Consider the following 14,158-nt stretch of genomic DNA (forward strand, 5'->3'; position numbering starts at 1 on the left):
ATTAGAAGTGAATGGGATTCTCAAGAACAGTGGAAAAAGAACAAACCCTAGAATGTGTACTAATTGTAGTGTCACTACTAATTGGAAATATCCACACCAACAAACATGAAAAAATGGAAATCGCCCAAAAGGGGAATGATTTTCTTTCCTCGTTAGGGATCCTATATGTGTGTTTTATTTGGGGGGCTATATCTGAAATTATGCCAAACTATTATCTGTTTGGATAATGCTACTCAGACCTGCTGCTGCCATCGCCAGAGCTTCTTCTTCTTCTTCTTCCTTCCTAATGCTCGTAACGTTCTTTTTCTCCGGCGGAAGAAGAAACAGCTGCAGAAGGTAAAGAAGTGAGAGGAAGACCAGATGTAGAACCAGCTGAATAACGAAGAAGAAGCATAAAGAGAGAAGAAGCAGAGGAAGACGAGGAGAAAGAGGAAGGAAACAGAGAACGCTGAAACTTTGAATTTGCTATGGCTACGTGGAGCTCACGAGCGCCATTAACATCTGTGGCCTCATTCTCATGCTGTAGTAATATCAAACAGAAAAAGACTAACACTGTTGGTGTTTCACACCACCTCCATCACAGAATACGCTTCCGATCTTACTCGTGTGATAAGCCTCACTCCTCTTTACGATACCGCCATCATCATTGTCTCCAGAGATCATCGGCCTTTTCTTCTTCTTATACGTCTAGGAGAGAGATCATATATTTTGTCGCCTCATCACTAAGCAGAAACCTGATCTCTTTAAATGATTCTCCAGATCAGGAATTTCCTGATGTAAGGGATAGAAATATCGCAGAGTTATCACAAGAAACTGTTGGTGAAGTAGTTATCCTTGATGAAGAAGAAAAAGAAGAACAACTTCATGCTTTGTCTGAGAAGAAAGAGTTGCTATGGCGAGCCATCAAGCTTCCCATATACTCAGTTGCCCTCGTCCCTCTCTCGGTAAGCCTTTTTCTTAGACCCAAAATGTCTTAAAATGCCTTTTTCTTTGCATGACCTATGGCATGAACCATCAGAAACATTTTCAGTATGGTAATATAATACGGCTCTTCAGGCCTCAAGAAGTTTTCTGAACAAATGCATCCATTCCATCTTATGAATTTCAATACATGACCTATGGCATGAACCAACAAAAACATTTTCAGTAGGGTAATATAATATGGCTCTTCAGGCCTCAGGCCGCAAGAAGTTTTCTGAACAGATACATCCACTCCATCTTATGAATTTTGAAAGGTTTGAATGAGTGTGGAGAGAACAGTCATAGGACAGTGTGACACTTGAAAAAAAGTGAACTTGCATGGGGCCTACATGTTGAGTTTCTAGCGAAATGCATATGATATGTATGGTAGTTTGCTTCGGTGATGGTGCAGAGATAAAAATCTTAGCTTCTTCCCCTGAAGAGATCTCTACTTGGACTCACCTAATCAATCTATAAGATTCCTTGCTTGTGGAGAATAGGAACTAAGAAGAATGTAGGCAATGATGATGATTGGGCAATGGTCCATTCACATCCGGCGCACATAATCAATCTTGACTGTCATTAGCCTTAGAATATCAATTTTTCTAGGAAAAAATTCTGTTTTCGTGGTGTTTGTTTTGTGGGCAGGACTAAGTGCTTGTAAATGATCATGTTCATTTTCATCTGTTCTGTAACATTTGTTAAGATTTTTGCTACGACTTGATCATGTTTAAAAGACAGGTGGGTTCTACAGTGGCATTCTGGCAAACTGGATTGTTCCACATTGGTAGATTCAGTGCATTATTAGTTTCTTCCGTGTTGGTTATTGCATGGCTGAATTTAAGGTATGAACATGATTTCAGTTGTTATTGTTTCTGGTTAACACCACATGCATTTACATTATGTCAGTTGTTATTGTTTCTGGTTAACACCACATTTATTTTATTGGCCAGTAATGATGCCTATGATGCTGAGACAGGAGTTGACAAAGAGAAAAAGGAGTCTGTTGTCAACATGACAGGAAGGTATCAGAACACCAGATACATATTGTACACACACATGCATTTTCTGAGTACGTATGATATCCTGTAGAAATGTTCAATTGACATGATTAACCTATGCAGTCGAGAAGGAGTGCTAATTTCTGCATACGCATGTCTTGTTTTTGGACTTCTCGGTCTTTTATGGGGGGCATGGCAAGCCCAGAACATGCAAATATTTGTACTTTTAGCTGGAGCCATTTGTTGTGGATATATATATCAGGTATTCATATTGTACATAATGCAATGAATGTTTACATTGTATCACGTATGTATATATACATATAACTATGAACATGTATATTCTGTCATATATATTGAAAAATCTCCTGATTACCCCCAAGTTTTTCTTTATTTTTCCATATGCTCCTAACTTTTCATTGCTTCCCAGAATGGCTGTAGTCATTCCTCGAAAGAGAGAAAAACAGGATGACTTGACCAAATAATCGCTCAAATAGCAGATGCTATTGACAAAACCAGATATTTGTCTATACAACTGCTTGAGACTAGGTTGACCAAGGTTATTTTGGAAAATAAAGAAAAACTCTTGGGCATTTAACTATATGAGCATGAACAGTCTATCATATAAAGTTTATATATCATACCCCATAACATACTTCGTGTGTTCTTTTTCTATATGTATTTATGGACAGTGTCCTCCATTTAGGCTTAGCTATTTGGGGGTTGGAGAACCATTATGTTTTACTGCATTCGGTCCCCTTGCGACAACAGCCTTCTATTTGAGTCAGTCTACTGGCAGGTTTTGAGAACTGTCTTTCACATGGAAAACTTCTTATATAAAATAAAAAAATGTTTATAATCTTAGTGATAAATCTACAGTTTGATCATATTAATTCTTATAATCAAATCATGACCATTTATGAGGTTTGTGGAATAATGAATCTACAGTCTGCAAGTATCTGGAACTATCCTAGCAGCTGCAACACTGGTTGGAATAACTACTACGTTGATTCTTTTTTGCAGTCATTTTCATCAGGCATGCTCTCGCCCTTTTCATATTCTTGTGTTTTCTTTTGTGCTATTAATTCACGCATAAAGTTACCAGATTTACTTTGATAAAAAATGAATTTTAATTATATAGATTGAAGGTGACCAGTTAGTGGGCAAGATGTCTCCTTTGGTAAGAATATTGATTGAAATATTGAGCAAAAAGATCTACAGAACGTGAAACTAAACATTTTGGTTTAAAAACAGGTGAGATTGGGCACAGAAAAAGGAAAAGAAGTTGTGAAGATGTCAGTGATTGGCCTTTATTCCTTGATCTTACTCTTAACCGCAACAAAAACCATGCCTTACCCTTGTGCTGTAAGCTTTTGTTGTTTTTCCATTGAATATTGAACCTTAACCTATGTGCAATGTATATTATGGTTTAATATCATATATCTGCTCTCTTTGATGTAGATTCTTTCACTTATGACTGCACCAATTGGAAAGCTTGTGGTAGATTTTGTGTCAAAAAATCATGATGTAAGTGCCAGGCACAAATTCTTAATATCAGAAACATCTAAAATGAACATTATTAAGTGCTGCCATTAGAGTTGTTTTCATCTGATTGAAACTCAGGGAGTTTAAATGCTAGAATAGCAGGTTAACAGTTCACATCATATCATACATTTGTTGATAGACAAATCTTTCCGTTTAGATGCCAATATTTCCGTTTCATGCTTACAAATATGGTTGAATTCATGTTTCTGTACTGTAAGCTTCCCAAAGCCTGATGTTCATTATCATGATCTTAATACATGTGGTAGAATGATTTTGAAGATGGTTTACAGGCATGAAGTGTGTAACTAGTATGTACGGGTTGAGTAGTGGTGATGGGACATTATAGCTTATGTCCTATGTGCCTTATATCCTAATACCCACGTTGTACCTTTGTTGCATTCGTCTCCTCGCTCAATGGTGGCTCCTTGGCACAGTACATTGTTAGCAGAGGTGTGGAGCTATGGAGGAAATCAGTAACATGTGATACAGGGGCTGATTCCCTATGCTTTTGAAACTTGTGCAAGATTTGGCCAAAGTTTGATAAGCCAGCCTTCCCCGTCATTTGTTGAATGGTGGTGAAGATTGTGCAGAGCTATTGTTGCATCCTAATATAAGGGCTGATTCCCTATGCTTTGGAAGCTTGTGCAAGATTTGGCCAATGTTTGGTGGGCCAGCCTTCCCCGTCATTTGTCAAATGGTGGTGGAGGTTGTGCAGAGGGTGGTGTACATGTCTCTTATGTGCTTGTAAGCTGGGCACCTACACAATGTTCCTTGCTTTGAATCCATCCGCAATCCTTGTATGAACCTGTTCATAAATTGACATAGTAGTAGACCATCTTTAGGGCATACTTGATGTTTTCCAAGTCTTCTGGGTATAGAGCCGCCATTGATCTTGTGGCAATACCGTATTCCACTCATTATTTTGGAGTGGCAAGTTCTTGAGGCCATAGGCAGAGCTGAGCTGCATAGCCTCCTCTGGGTCACCCGATCATGCTTGTAAATGTGACTCCTAAATAGACATGAGAATCTAGTACTTCAACTTGCGCTCTTGTTGGAGTGTGTACGTTTTTCACCCAATCAACGTGGCTGTGATGTACATGCTCAAGATGATGCTGTAGACCTGCACAATATTCAGAGATCAATACTATGTCATTAGCGTAAAGAAGAATGTGGATGGCTCGTGAGCCTCTTACTTTGTATACCTAATAGGGGAGGTTAGAGTGGGCATTCTTGCTTCGCATTGATGGTGCTTGTGATGACCTCTGATAGCCCCCTTGAACTGCTAATTCGTCCCAACACTTGTGCATATAGTGCATGTCAGAGGGAATTTTGAGTACATGGAGTCATTGTAGTAGACATACCTTTGAAGTAGCATAATATAAGGATGTGGTTGGTGGTAGGGAAGTGTTGGAGTTCCACTTCAAGTACTACTACTCCAGAAAGTATGACAATGTGGCAAATCATGACAGTTTGATGATTCCATGATTAGAAGGAGAGGCACAATGTTGTGCTTGATTCACGCGATGGGAAGGATAGGGGCAAGTTCGGTTACCGGTTACTGCATTAAAGGGCATTCACCTTGTAGTCTTGTGTGGTCAGACAACCATCCATGTGAGAGGCGCCGGATGGCCTTTTGAACTTTGTATGAGGTATAGAAGGTGGAGGTAGTAGGGGGCGAGACTGATGGTTCTGGTATGAAGGTTTGTGATGTAACATGACGTGAACTGACGAAGAACAATCTTACATGATTGAATTCTCTGATGAGTCACTGTAACTATAGATGCCAAAATGTGCCAGCAATATACAGACCTGCAAATGATTGAAGCTTCAAAATTTGTTATGGAAAGACAAGAAAAATATTGAAGCTTTTCTCTAAACTATGTAAAATTGTACTAACATAGTTTATGCATTGCAGGACAAGGAGAAAATATTTCTTGCAAAATACTTTTGTGTGAGGCTACATGCAGCAATGGGTGCTGCATTAACCTTGGGTTTTTTTGTGGCTTCTCAGATGCGTCTTGTACTATAGGCCCCCAATGTGGATTGTTGGTAATGCACCAAATATATATTTATTCATTTATTTCATTTTCTGTGCATTTTGAAAAGTGGTCTCATTTTAATTCGTCTTGGTAAAAACAAATTTCTAGGTTCTTCGAAACATTTCTCTACACAAGTTCCTCTTTATAGAACGATTGAGGCATGATTAAGGATTGAAATCCGGATGCAAGGTTTGAAATGATTGGGAAGATGGTTCTTTGGAAGGCTATTGGCATGAATTCATATCGTAGATGGGTCCTTTGAAATGTGCCCAATCATCTTCATCCTTTGACACTAAAGATCTCACACTATTATCAAATGCCCAAGTCAAATTTTGCCATGGCAACACTGCACGTCCTTCCAATGCTTCTCAATAATTAAATTGGCCATATCAATGAACATTGTAAGATTTAGTAATTAGAATGTTTTAGTCTCGTTCAGAGAAATATGTTTGCAAAGCTAACTAAATAGAACATAAAAATGTGATTCATTATGTAAGGCAAAAGGTAAGTTCCAGAATCTGCTAATAACTAAAATGTTTAGAGATGTCTGGTATGTTTGAATCATATTAAGCATAAAAGGATCCAAGTACATTTGTCAGGGCAGAAATGCCAATTACATCCATTGGATTTAAGGAATGATGTTTTATGTAAATTATCAATGGAAGCCAAGTAGCAGCTGTGACAATAATCTATATAAGTCATGTTTATTCTGAAATAACGAGATGAACAATCATGTTCACGAAATGGAAAACCACAATCATGTATTAGATAATAGTCTTAAGAATCTTGATGGGAAGATATCAGTCTTGATGTATTAGATATAAGTCTTGAGAATCTTGATGGCAAGATATCAGTCTTGAGAATCATGGGAAGATACAATCATGTATTAGATATCAGTCTTGATGTATTACATGGACCATGGTCCATGTACATGTAATCTTGATGGAAAGGCTATCGCCATCAACGTGAATGAATGCAAGCTTAGTGAAGACCATGCTTTTAATATTCCATGGTTTTGCATAGAGAGATTCCCCTTCACTCAGTCGACCATGCAATACAAATTACAAATGTAAACATATCAAGATATGTACTTGATTGTAAAACTCTAATACTAGAGAGACCTGGTGTTGTCATAGTGTGCATCTTGTAGCAAGAGGTATGAGAATTTCAACCCCATGTATACCAATCACGATGGTGTGCATGCCATATTGTTCCTCCAGAGTAAATACCATGAACCCAAAATATCTACAATTAACAGCATCACTTAAACAAGGGAGTTCCTTGGTGAAAATGGTCCGAACTTGAAGCTCATTATAACCCATAATCTAAGCAATGTCTGAATTAAATCCATAAGATGTTTTTGCCATCCATATCCTAGGGAACAGTTTCCTCTAATAGCACATTAATAATGTTTATGCATATGTCAAAGTGACCCAATTAACTAAACCAATCAATTGTTAATAGTACATACAATAATCATGAAGATGTTTGATTTGACTCGGATACCTTGACCCATGTTATTTGATTGCAATCACGAACACGACTAGATCGAGATACTGCGATTTCAATCCCATGAACTAAAACATGGCCATTATCTACAGTATAAGTTATGAGGCAGGCCTCTAATGCCAGCTTATAGAGTACCAAAGCTGAGTTAGAGAATTGTTCATCTTCATTGGTTTGGAAATGGGACTGAGTTTTGGACTCAATAGCTTCACTTCTACTTGGGTTCCATTCAATTGATTCATCATCTTGAGTTAGTGTTTGTGTAAAATCAGCACCATTTCCTTGTGAAGATTCCTCATCCGTGGTTGCTGATGAGCTCTTTGGATTTGTTCTTTGCCTCAAAGAACGTATATCTCGTGACAGTACTTGCTCGACTAATTGCTGAAATTCTCGAGGAGTTGAATACATTGATTGTTTGCCCTAAAACATATTTCCAGTCATGTATGGAAATGAAAATAAAACACGAGAAACAGAACCAGGGATTTAATCGAGAATTTACCAAAATTTCCCAACTTTTGGCAAGATCATCACAAAATTTTGGCGTGAACTGAACCGATGCTAGGGCAATGGGATCATCTCCACCACCAGCCTAAAGCATACATAAGCATTTGGTTTAGCCTCCATATGGAGCAGAATTGATGAACCATATCCGCATATTGATACTTGCCTTCACCCAGGATGGTGCCATTGCATCTGGAATAGAATCACAGTAAGGTAGATACGGCTTTACATCAAGCACTGGCTGTCATAAATATAAAAAACATCAGCTATGTAGTAAATTAATGAGTTTCCACAGGCTCTCATTGGTATTTAAACTATTCCTGTATTCCAACCATGAGTTACAGCTTTCATCAAGAATTCAAGAACGAAACATTTGTAAAGATGATCAACGTACTGTGCCATCAACAATGTCTGCACCAGAGATGAAAAGCATGCGCCCATGGACACCCTCCACCTTGGAAAGAATAATACAAGTAACCTGTGTTAAATGCGTGAGCCTAGAGAGGTCCTCATTAGAAGTTCGCTGGTGTAAATTTTGAACTGAACAATCTAAAGTAATAAATGAGCATACAATGCATATTCACTCATCCTAAATGTGATTCCTATTACCAATACATTAAACATCCTTATAAAAAGTACAACAGCAATTATCTATATTCACCTTAGCCACTGACAACCCAATTGGGCATGGTCGATGTGGCGTTCGAGTAGCATATACACCCATTTTTCCCCCATCAAGTCTAGGTACTCGCACCTATCTACATTTAAATGCATGCTTCAGTATTAGGAGTCCAATCTCTTAAGATTTAAAATACAGACTAACATATAAAAGATGGAAATACAAATTTTATAGAGTTTTTCACGAAATAAGACATTACCTTTGCCTTGAAATCCTTATGGTTTGGATGCTTCCAAATATGCGGAAGATCTGTATTGGCATGAAAAATGTAGAGTAACCAACAGTGTGAATATTCAGTTAAGCCATCAAAAGCAGTGGCAGGCACACCGCCAGGGGACAGTGTTAAGCATGCCTTTGCCAGTGGAACAAGCAATGGTTGGCGTGGAGTACCATTTCTGTAGGAATTGTCATATAGAAAGATTATTAAATCCTTAACTAAATATATATATCATAAGAATGATTCACATTATAGCCAGGCTTCAGTAAATTATGTAAAACATAGTAGAGTGAATATGAGCTGAGGGCACATAGGCGAAAGAGTTTCCATACCTTGTGGAAAAGCAAGATTCAATGAAACCAATGGGAGCCATGGGATATGAAGAATTCACTCCATCCAAAGTCTTCTTGTCTACTAAAGTCTCCCTCAGAGCCTGCCATACAAATCATGTTGTGTTCAGGCGTCAATGCTAATTTATCCCCAAAACAAAGAAGGATAACTGTTTAATTCTTTAGAACGGTTCATCTATCTTTGGTCTAAAATTTCTGAGTAACCTAATATTCTCCAAAAAAGAATATTAACTGAGGTTTTTATAAAGGTAACCCAATGAACAAGAAAAATAGGTTTCATAACGGCAGAATAAGGTTTTGACGTTAAGCTTTGACGAAGTATATTATGAATTGAATTAACATAGTAAGAAGAATTTCTCCATAAAATAATATGGAAGTTTAACTAAAGAAACTAAAACACTAAGAGCTAAATTCCATATTTCAAAAAATGAAGTTAGTTTTCAACTATAAGAATGGATCTTTCAGAGGCATTTGAAACATAAACTAGAAGAGAACCTTGAATTGAAAGCAAATACAGTAAACCTTCAAACTAATAAAAAGAGAATTTGTTTGAGACATGATGTAAGACTCAGATTTCAGGAAATCGCAAGTTAGGATCATATACTGAGACCAAGCACAGATCAAAATCAGTATGAAACATGATGCAAGACATAGAGTTTAGAAGCGGCAGATTAGAAATGAAGCATGTATGCTTAATGACGGTTCAGCAATCCATGATACAGAAAAGCATTTCAGATCCATCATTAACTAATCCAACATAAAGAAAATGATCTTGCAAAGGTATTCAACACATGCATCAGAGGGAACCTTGAAAACTAACACAATAAATCAGTAAAAAGGAAAAGCATATTGTACATTATAGGAAAAAGCATATCAGAAACAAGCCTTGGAACCAAGCACGCTAAACCTTCGATCTAGTAAGAAAAAGAAAGCTTCAAACTAGCAAAAAGGGAACAATTTTAACTGTGATAATGTATACAGACCATAAAGTTAGGACCAAAACTTTAAACCAAAGAAGTCCCGGTAAAAAGCTTCAAATAGAAGAAAAGAAAGCAGATTGAACAACGATGCCAAACACAAGTTTTATGGAAAGGAAAGTTACAAACAAAAAAAAGATATGTGCTGTACGCACGAGGAATGGAGGTTGGAGATATACTAATATCTGGCCCTGACGCGTCTATTTCGACTGGGAATGCCTTACCTCTGAGTGCGATTTGAAGAAACAAATACTATAAATTTTCAAACTAGTCAAACGAATTCAAAACGCGATAGAGGACATTGATTTTTCGTGGAAGACAAATTAGAACCAAAAACTAAAACTTTGAACTAAAAGGGAACAAAGATAGGTAAGAGAGTTTTAAAACAATAAAAACGAAAACAATATGATGCAAAACATAGATTTTTGAAGGAAAAGTTATGCTAGAAACAAAAAACTAAAACTAAAGAAAGGAAAGCTGTTTGAGCAGCCAAGAAGAACATGAATTTTATAGAAATGGTGTATTAAGACCGATGCCTGAAACTAAAACTTCGAATAAAAACATGTCCTGGGACCGAAACCTGCACAGAAGCTTCAAATTAAAGCTGAAACAAGCACAATAAATATTCAAGTAGTGCAAAGGAAATCAGTTGGATCTGTGATGCAAAACATATATTCTTGGAGAATACATACGACCACCAATTTCAAAGCTAAAAAGAAGAAGAAGAAGAAGAAGAAGAAGAAGCGGAAACGCTGATCAACGCCTGTAAATGGACGGAAATAGAAAGGTGCGTGTACCTGTTGAGCTCGAATGCGACCTTTGCGTTCGGCAGCTCTCTGCTCAACAGAAACTTCCAAAGATTTCTCTAGTTCCAAGATTCTGCATTTCATCTTTCGGAGACTGCTACGCCATTTCCACAGTACTATTTGAGTACGGCATCAGAAAGTCCTATGGTTAGAAGATAGGGGGGTGGGGGGGGGGGGGAAGAAGGAAAGAAGAAAAGAAGAAAAGAAGGTAAAAGAGTTACAAACCAAGAAGGGAAGATGCGCCAGAGACAAGAGAAGCAGCTGCTGTGAGGAAGAAGAGGAAGGAGGAAGGACTTCGAGTCTGCGACGACGACATAGCTTCGCGGGAGCGGCAGGCAACTGCGGCTTCTTCTTCTTCTTCTTCTTTGTCTGCTGCAGTTGCGACTGGCGACTTCTGATGCCATTAAACCTTTGAGAGAGAGAGAGAGAGAGTGAATGAACGAATGAAGGTTTGTTAAATGAAGAAATTACGAAGTTAGGCCTCCACTCATTCATTTCAATGTGTCTTCACGAGTGGCCGGGCCGGCCTTCTCTTCTTCTTGTGGGCAATTCAGTTTGAACCGAACCGAACCGAAATGAAAATCGCAGCTTAACGGCTTAAACTGTTCAGCTCGGTTCGGTTCAAGTTCACGTTTTTTTTAACAGTTTTTGGTTTTAATAGTTAGAAACCGCGGTTTAACGGTTTTTTATTTTTATTTTTTTGAATTCTTAACTTTTCTTTTAGACAATCTTTTCATTTTCAAGCCTTATTCTCATATTTAGGAAAATCTTTAAATTTTTAAATTTTGGATTTTGACCTAAGTTGAAAACCAAGACTGAACCACGAAAACGCGATTTGAATTTTTTTAAACGGTTTCATGGTTCGATTCAAGTTTCAAAATTTTTAAACTGTTCGATTTTGACATTCGAACCATTGCCGATTGTTACTTGTCCAAGGGAAAAACACGAGAACAAAGAACAAATTCACTGATCAGCAAAAACACGAGAACATGACCAAAGCAATTTTTGGAGATGTTTCATGAGTGCTCAGCTCGCTTGGGTAGAGAATAATGTAGACCAAAGCACCTTCCAAAATCCACCCGAGTGATCCTTGAACGCATAACCCCTGACAAAAATCCAAAGGTAATCATTTGCATGTAGAGAGACTAGTTTACGTTGATGTTATTGTCATTGAAGACCTTCTGGGTTTGTTGATGCTTCCCACACATTACGGGATAGGCGTGGTACAGTGTTGGCAAGTGTAGAGAGATTAGAGTTTGGTACTCGCCTCTATGTGATATGAATGATCCCACTACCATCTATGTTTGGTGTGAGCATTATGGAGCCACGATTATCCTAGAGTATCCTCCAGATTGTTGGATGTAGTGTAAGGGCATCCATCCATGTCAATCATGACTTCCTTGATGGTCAAGTAGCAAATATGCGAGCCATGTGCACCCAAAATGAACCTAAACTAGTTACTTCAAATTGTAGACATGTGCACTCTCTTAGGACATTGACCCCATCCATATATGCCATCAAAAAATGTCTTTGGGGACAATATGAAGTGTAGGGTGGTGTTCCCTGAAAACCCGTCTTCCTTCACTTAACCGATGTTGTTTATCCTTCTGAAGGTTACACTCGAGTTCGTTCTACAATCTACCCTCTTGTTGGCGAGCTGAGAGGAAGTTATCATCGATTACCTCCAAGTTTCGAACAAATACTTTAGCTCTAAAATTAAATCTCATACGAATATTATTTAGTCAAGGAAACAACCACTTAATGACAATACTTAATTATTATTCTTAATCGAGTTAAGGAACATGCAAGTCTTAAGACGAAATTATTGGTAGTTTTCTAAAAATTCATTAATCAACAATAGAATATTGCTTGGGCCTGAGAACAACATGGACTTCAATTCATAGGCCTTGGGAACGTGTATTAGCAACCTTTAACTTCTCAACAAGTGCTTGGTACTTAGTCAAGAAGTATTTATTTGGAATTTATTTCTTCTTCTTTTCTTTTCTTTTTCCACAACAAAATATGCTTCGTTACTCAAATTCTACATACATGCCGGCTTGAATAGGCTAACAACATTACAATGGTTGTAGCCATGACGAGCTATTATTTTCTTTTCAGCTTTTGCACCTGAATTCCAATGAATCCTCCAAATTTCTTGCATCTTACCAAACTTGGTTCGTAAACATGAACTCCACAATCGATGGACTTCTCCCTAAGTAACGTTGTTGCCCTACCAGCATCCATATCACAAAGTAATGTTGATGCCATGCCAAAGCCCATAGCACCAATTCCATCATATCCAACATGATGTTGTGATATATCTTCTTTCACAATGATTCCTTGATCGTTGCTGCATCTAAGAGTTCATCATATCCAGATGAACCTACCATATGAAAATACTGGTTCTCTACTACAATCCAATCTCCTCAGACCCTCATGAAAATTTGTTTCTGCCTCCGCCATCATCTTCGCTCGTCGTTGTATAAACTAATAAATAAATAAATCTACTTCAAAATAATTCCACATCAGCCATCTCACCATTTTCCATCAAATTCCTATATAGACAACAAAGAAAATGAATAAGTTGTCCTCATCCACTCATGACATTTTGCTTCAACCCTTGACAACATCTTCACTCATCCTTTCAAAAGTAAATCAGCTTCCTTTTCCACAACATCCATCTTGCCATTCATCGCTTGAGTCCTATATCTCTCTATTTTCAGCAATTTTCTATACATACACAAAACAGAATGAAGACACTAGACTCCTCGAACCCTCATAAAACCTTGCTTCTGCCTCCGCCACCATCTTCACTCATCGTTCTAAAAACTGAAAATAAATAAGACTGCTTCAAAAAAAAACTTCCACATCAACCATCTCGCCATTTTTCATCAAAATCTTGTATAGACAACAAGCAAAACGAATCAGTTGTCCTCATCCACTCGTGAAATTCTGCTTTAACTCTCTACAACATCCTCACTCATCCTTTCAAAATTAAATCAGCTTCATTTTCTACTACAAACGTATTGTCATTCATTGCTCGAGTCTTGTACCTACAAAAACGAGAATGAATCCATTCTCCTCAAACCCTCATGAAACCTTGCTACTGCCTCTGCCACCATCTTCACTCATCGTTCTAAAAACTGAAAATAAATAAGTCTTCTTCAAAAAATTCCCATCAAAATCATGTATAGCCAACAAGCAAAACGAATTAGTTGTCCTCATCCACTCTCTACAACATTCTCACTCATCCTTTCAAAATAATCAACTTCATTTTCCACTACAACCATCTTGTCATTCATTGCTGGAATCCTGTACCTACAAAAACCAAAATGAATCCACTCTCCTCAAACCCTCATAAACCTTGCTTCTACCTCAGCCACCATCTTCACTCGTCATTCTAAAAACTGAAAACAAACTAGAACATCAAAGGTCAATGCAAAGTTTAACACAAAATAAAGCAAGAGAGTAAAGAGAAGAATTAAGCATTTAAGAAAAATTAGCCAGCTAGCTAAAAGTGTTATTGATACTGTAAAATTAAATAAAAATATTATGCTAAACAAATTTAATTTTTTTT

General features: G+C 37.6%; 2 protein-coding genes across 2 annotated transcripts; one reads left to right on the forward strand and one right to left on the reverse strand.

Moving 5' to 3' along the window:
• The first annotated feature begins 452 nt into the window (after positions 1–452).
• Positions 453–5,989, forward strand: LOC147859272 (2-carboxy-1,4-naphthoquinone phytyltransferase, chloroplastic-like). Its single transcript, XM_087326494.1, has 11 exons — positions 453–944; positions 1,702–1,805; positions 1,914–1,985; positions 2,085–2,223; positions 2,654–2,760; positions 2,910–2,997; positions 3,103–3,141; positions 3,216–3,326; positions 3,423–3,488; positions 5,422–5,555; positions 5,654–5,989. Exons 1-10 carry the CDS (start codon positions 468–470, stop codon positions 5,533–5,535), a joined length of 1,317 nt encoding a protein of 438 aa, XP_087182620.1. The 5' UTR covers positions 453–467; the 3' UTR covers positions 5,536–5,555; positions 5,654–5,989.
• A 993-nt stretch (positions 5,990–6,982) lies between these two features.
• LOC147859273 (uncharacterized) lies at positions 6,983–10,941 on the reverse strand. Its single transcript, XM_087326577.1, has 9 exons — positions 10,807–10,941; positions 10,573–10,697; positions 8,781–8,881; positions 8,431–8,626; positions 8,214–8,306; positions 7,947–8,006; positions 7,719–7,793; positions 7,551–7,640; positions 6,983–7,471 (listed from the first exon to the last, which is right to left on the reverse strand). Exons 1-9 carry the CDS (start codon positions 10,895–10,897, stop codon positions 7,022–7,024), a joined length of 1,281 nt encoding a protein of 426 aa, XP_087182703.1. The 5' UTR covers positions 10,898–10,941; the 3' UTR covers positions 6,983–7,021.
• Between the last annotated feature and the right edge of the window lie 3,217 nt (positions 10,942–14,158).

Source organism: Azolla caroliniana, unplaced genomic scaffold (assembly GCF_043228905.1).
Source record: "Azolla caroliniana isolate FFs.n. ecotype wild unplaced genomic scaffold, voAzoCaro1.0.p SCAF_10, whole genome shotgun sequence".
Lineage (NCBI taxonomy): Eukaryota > Viridiplantae > Streptophyta > Polypodiopsida > Salviniales > Salviniaceae > Azolla > Azolla caroliniana.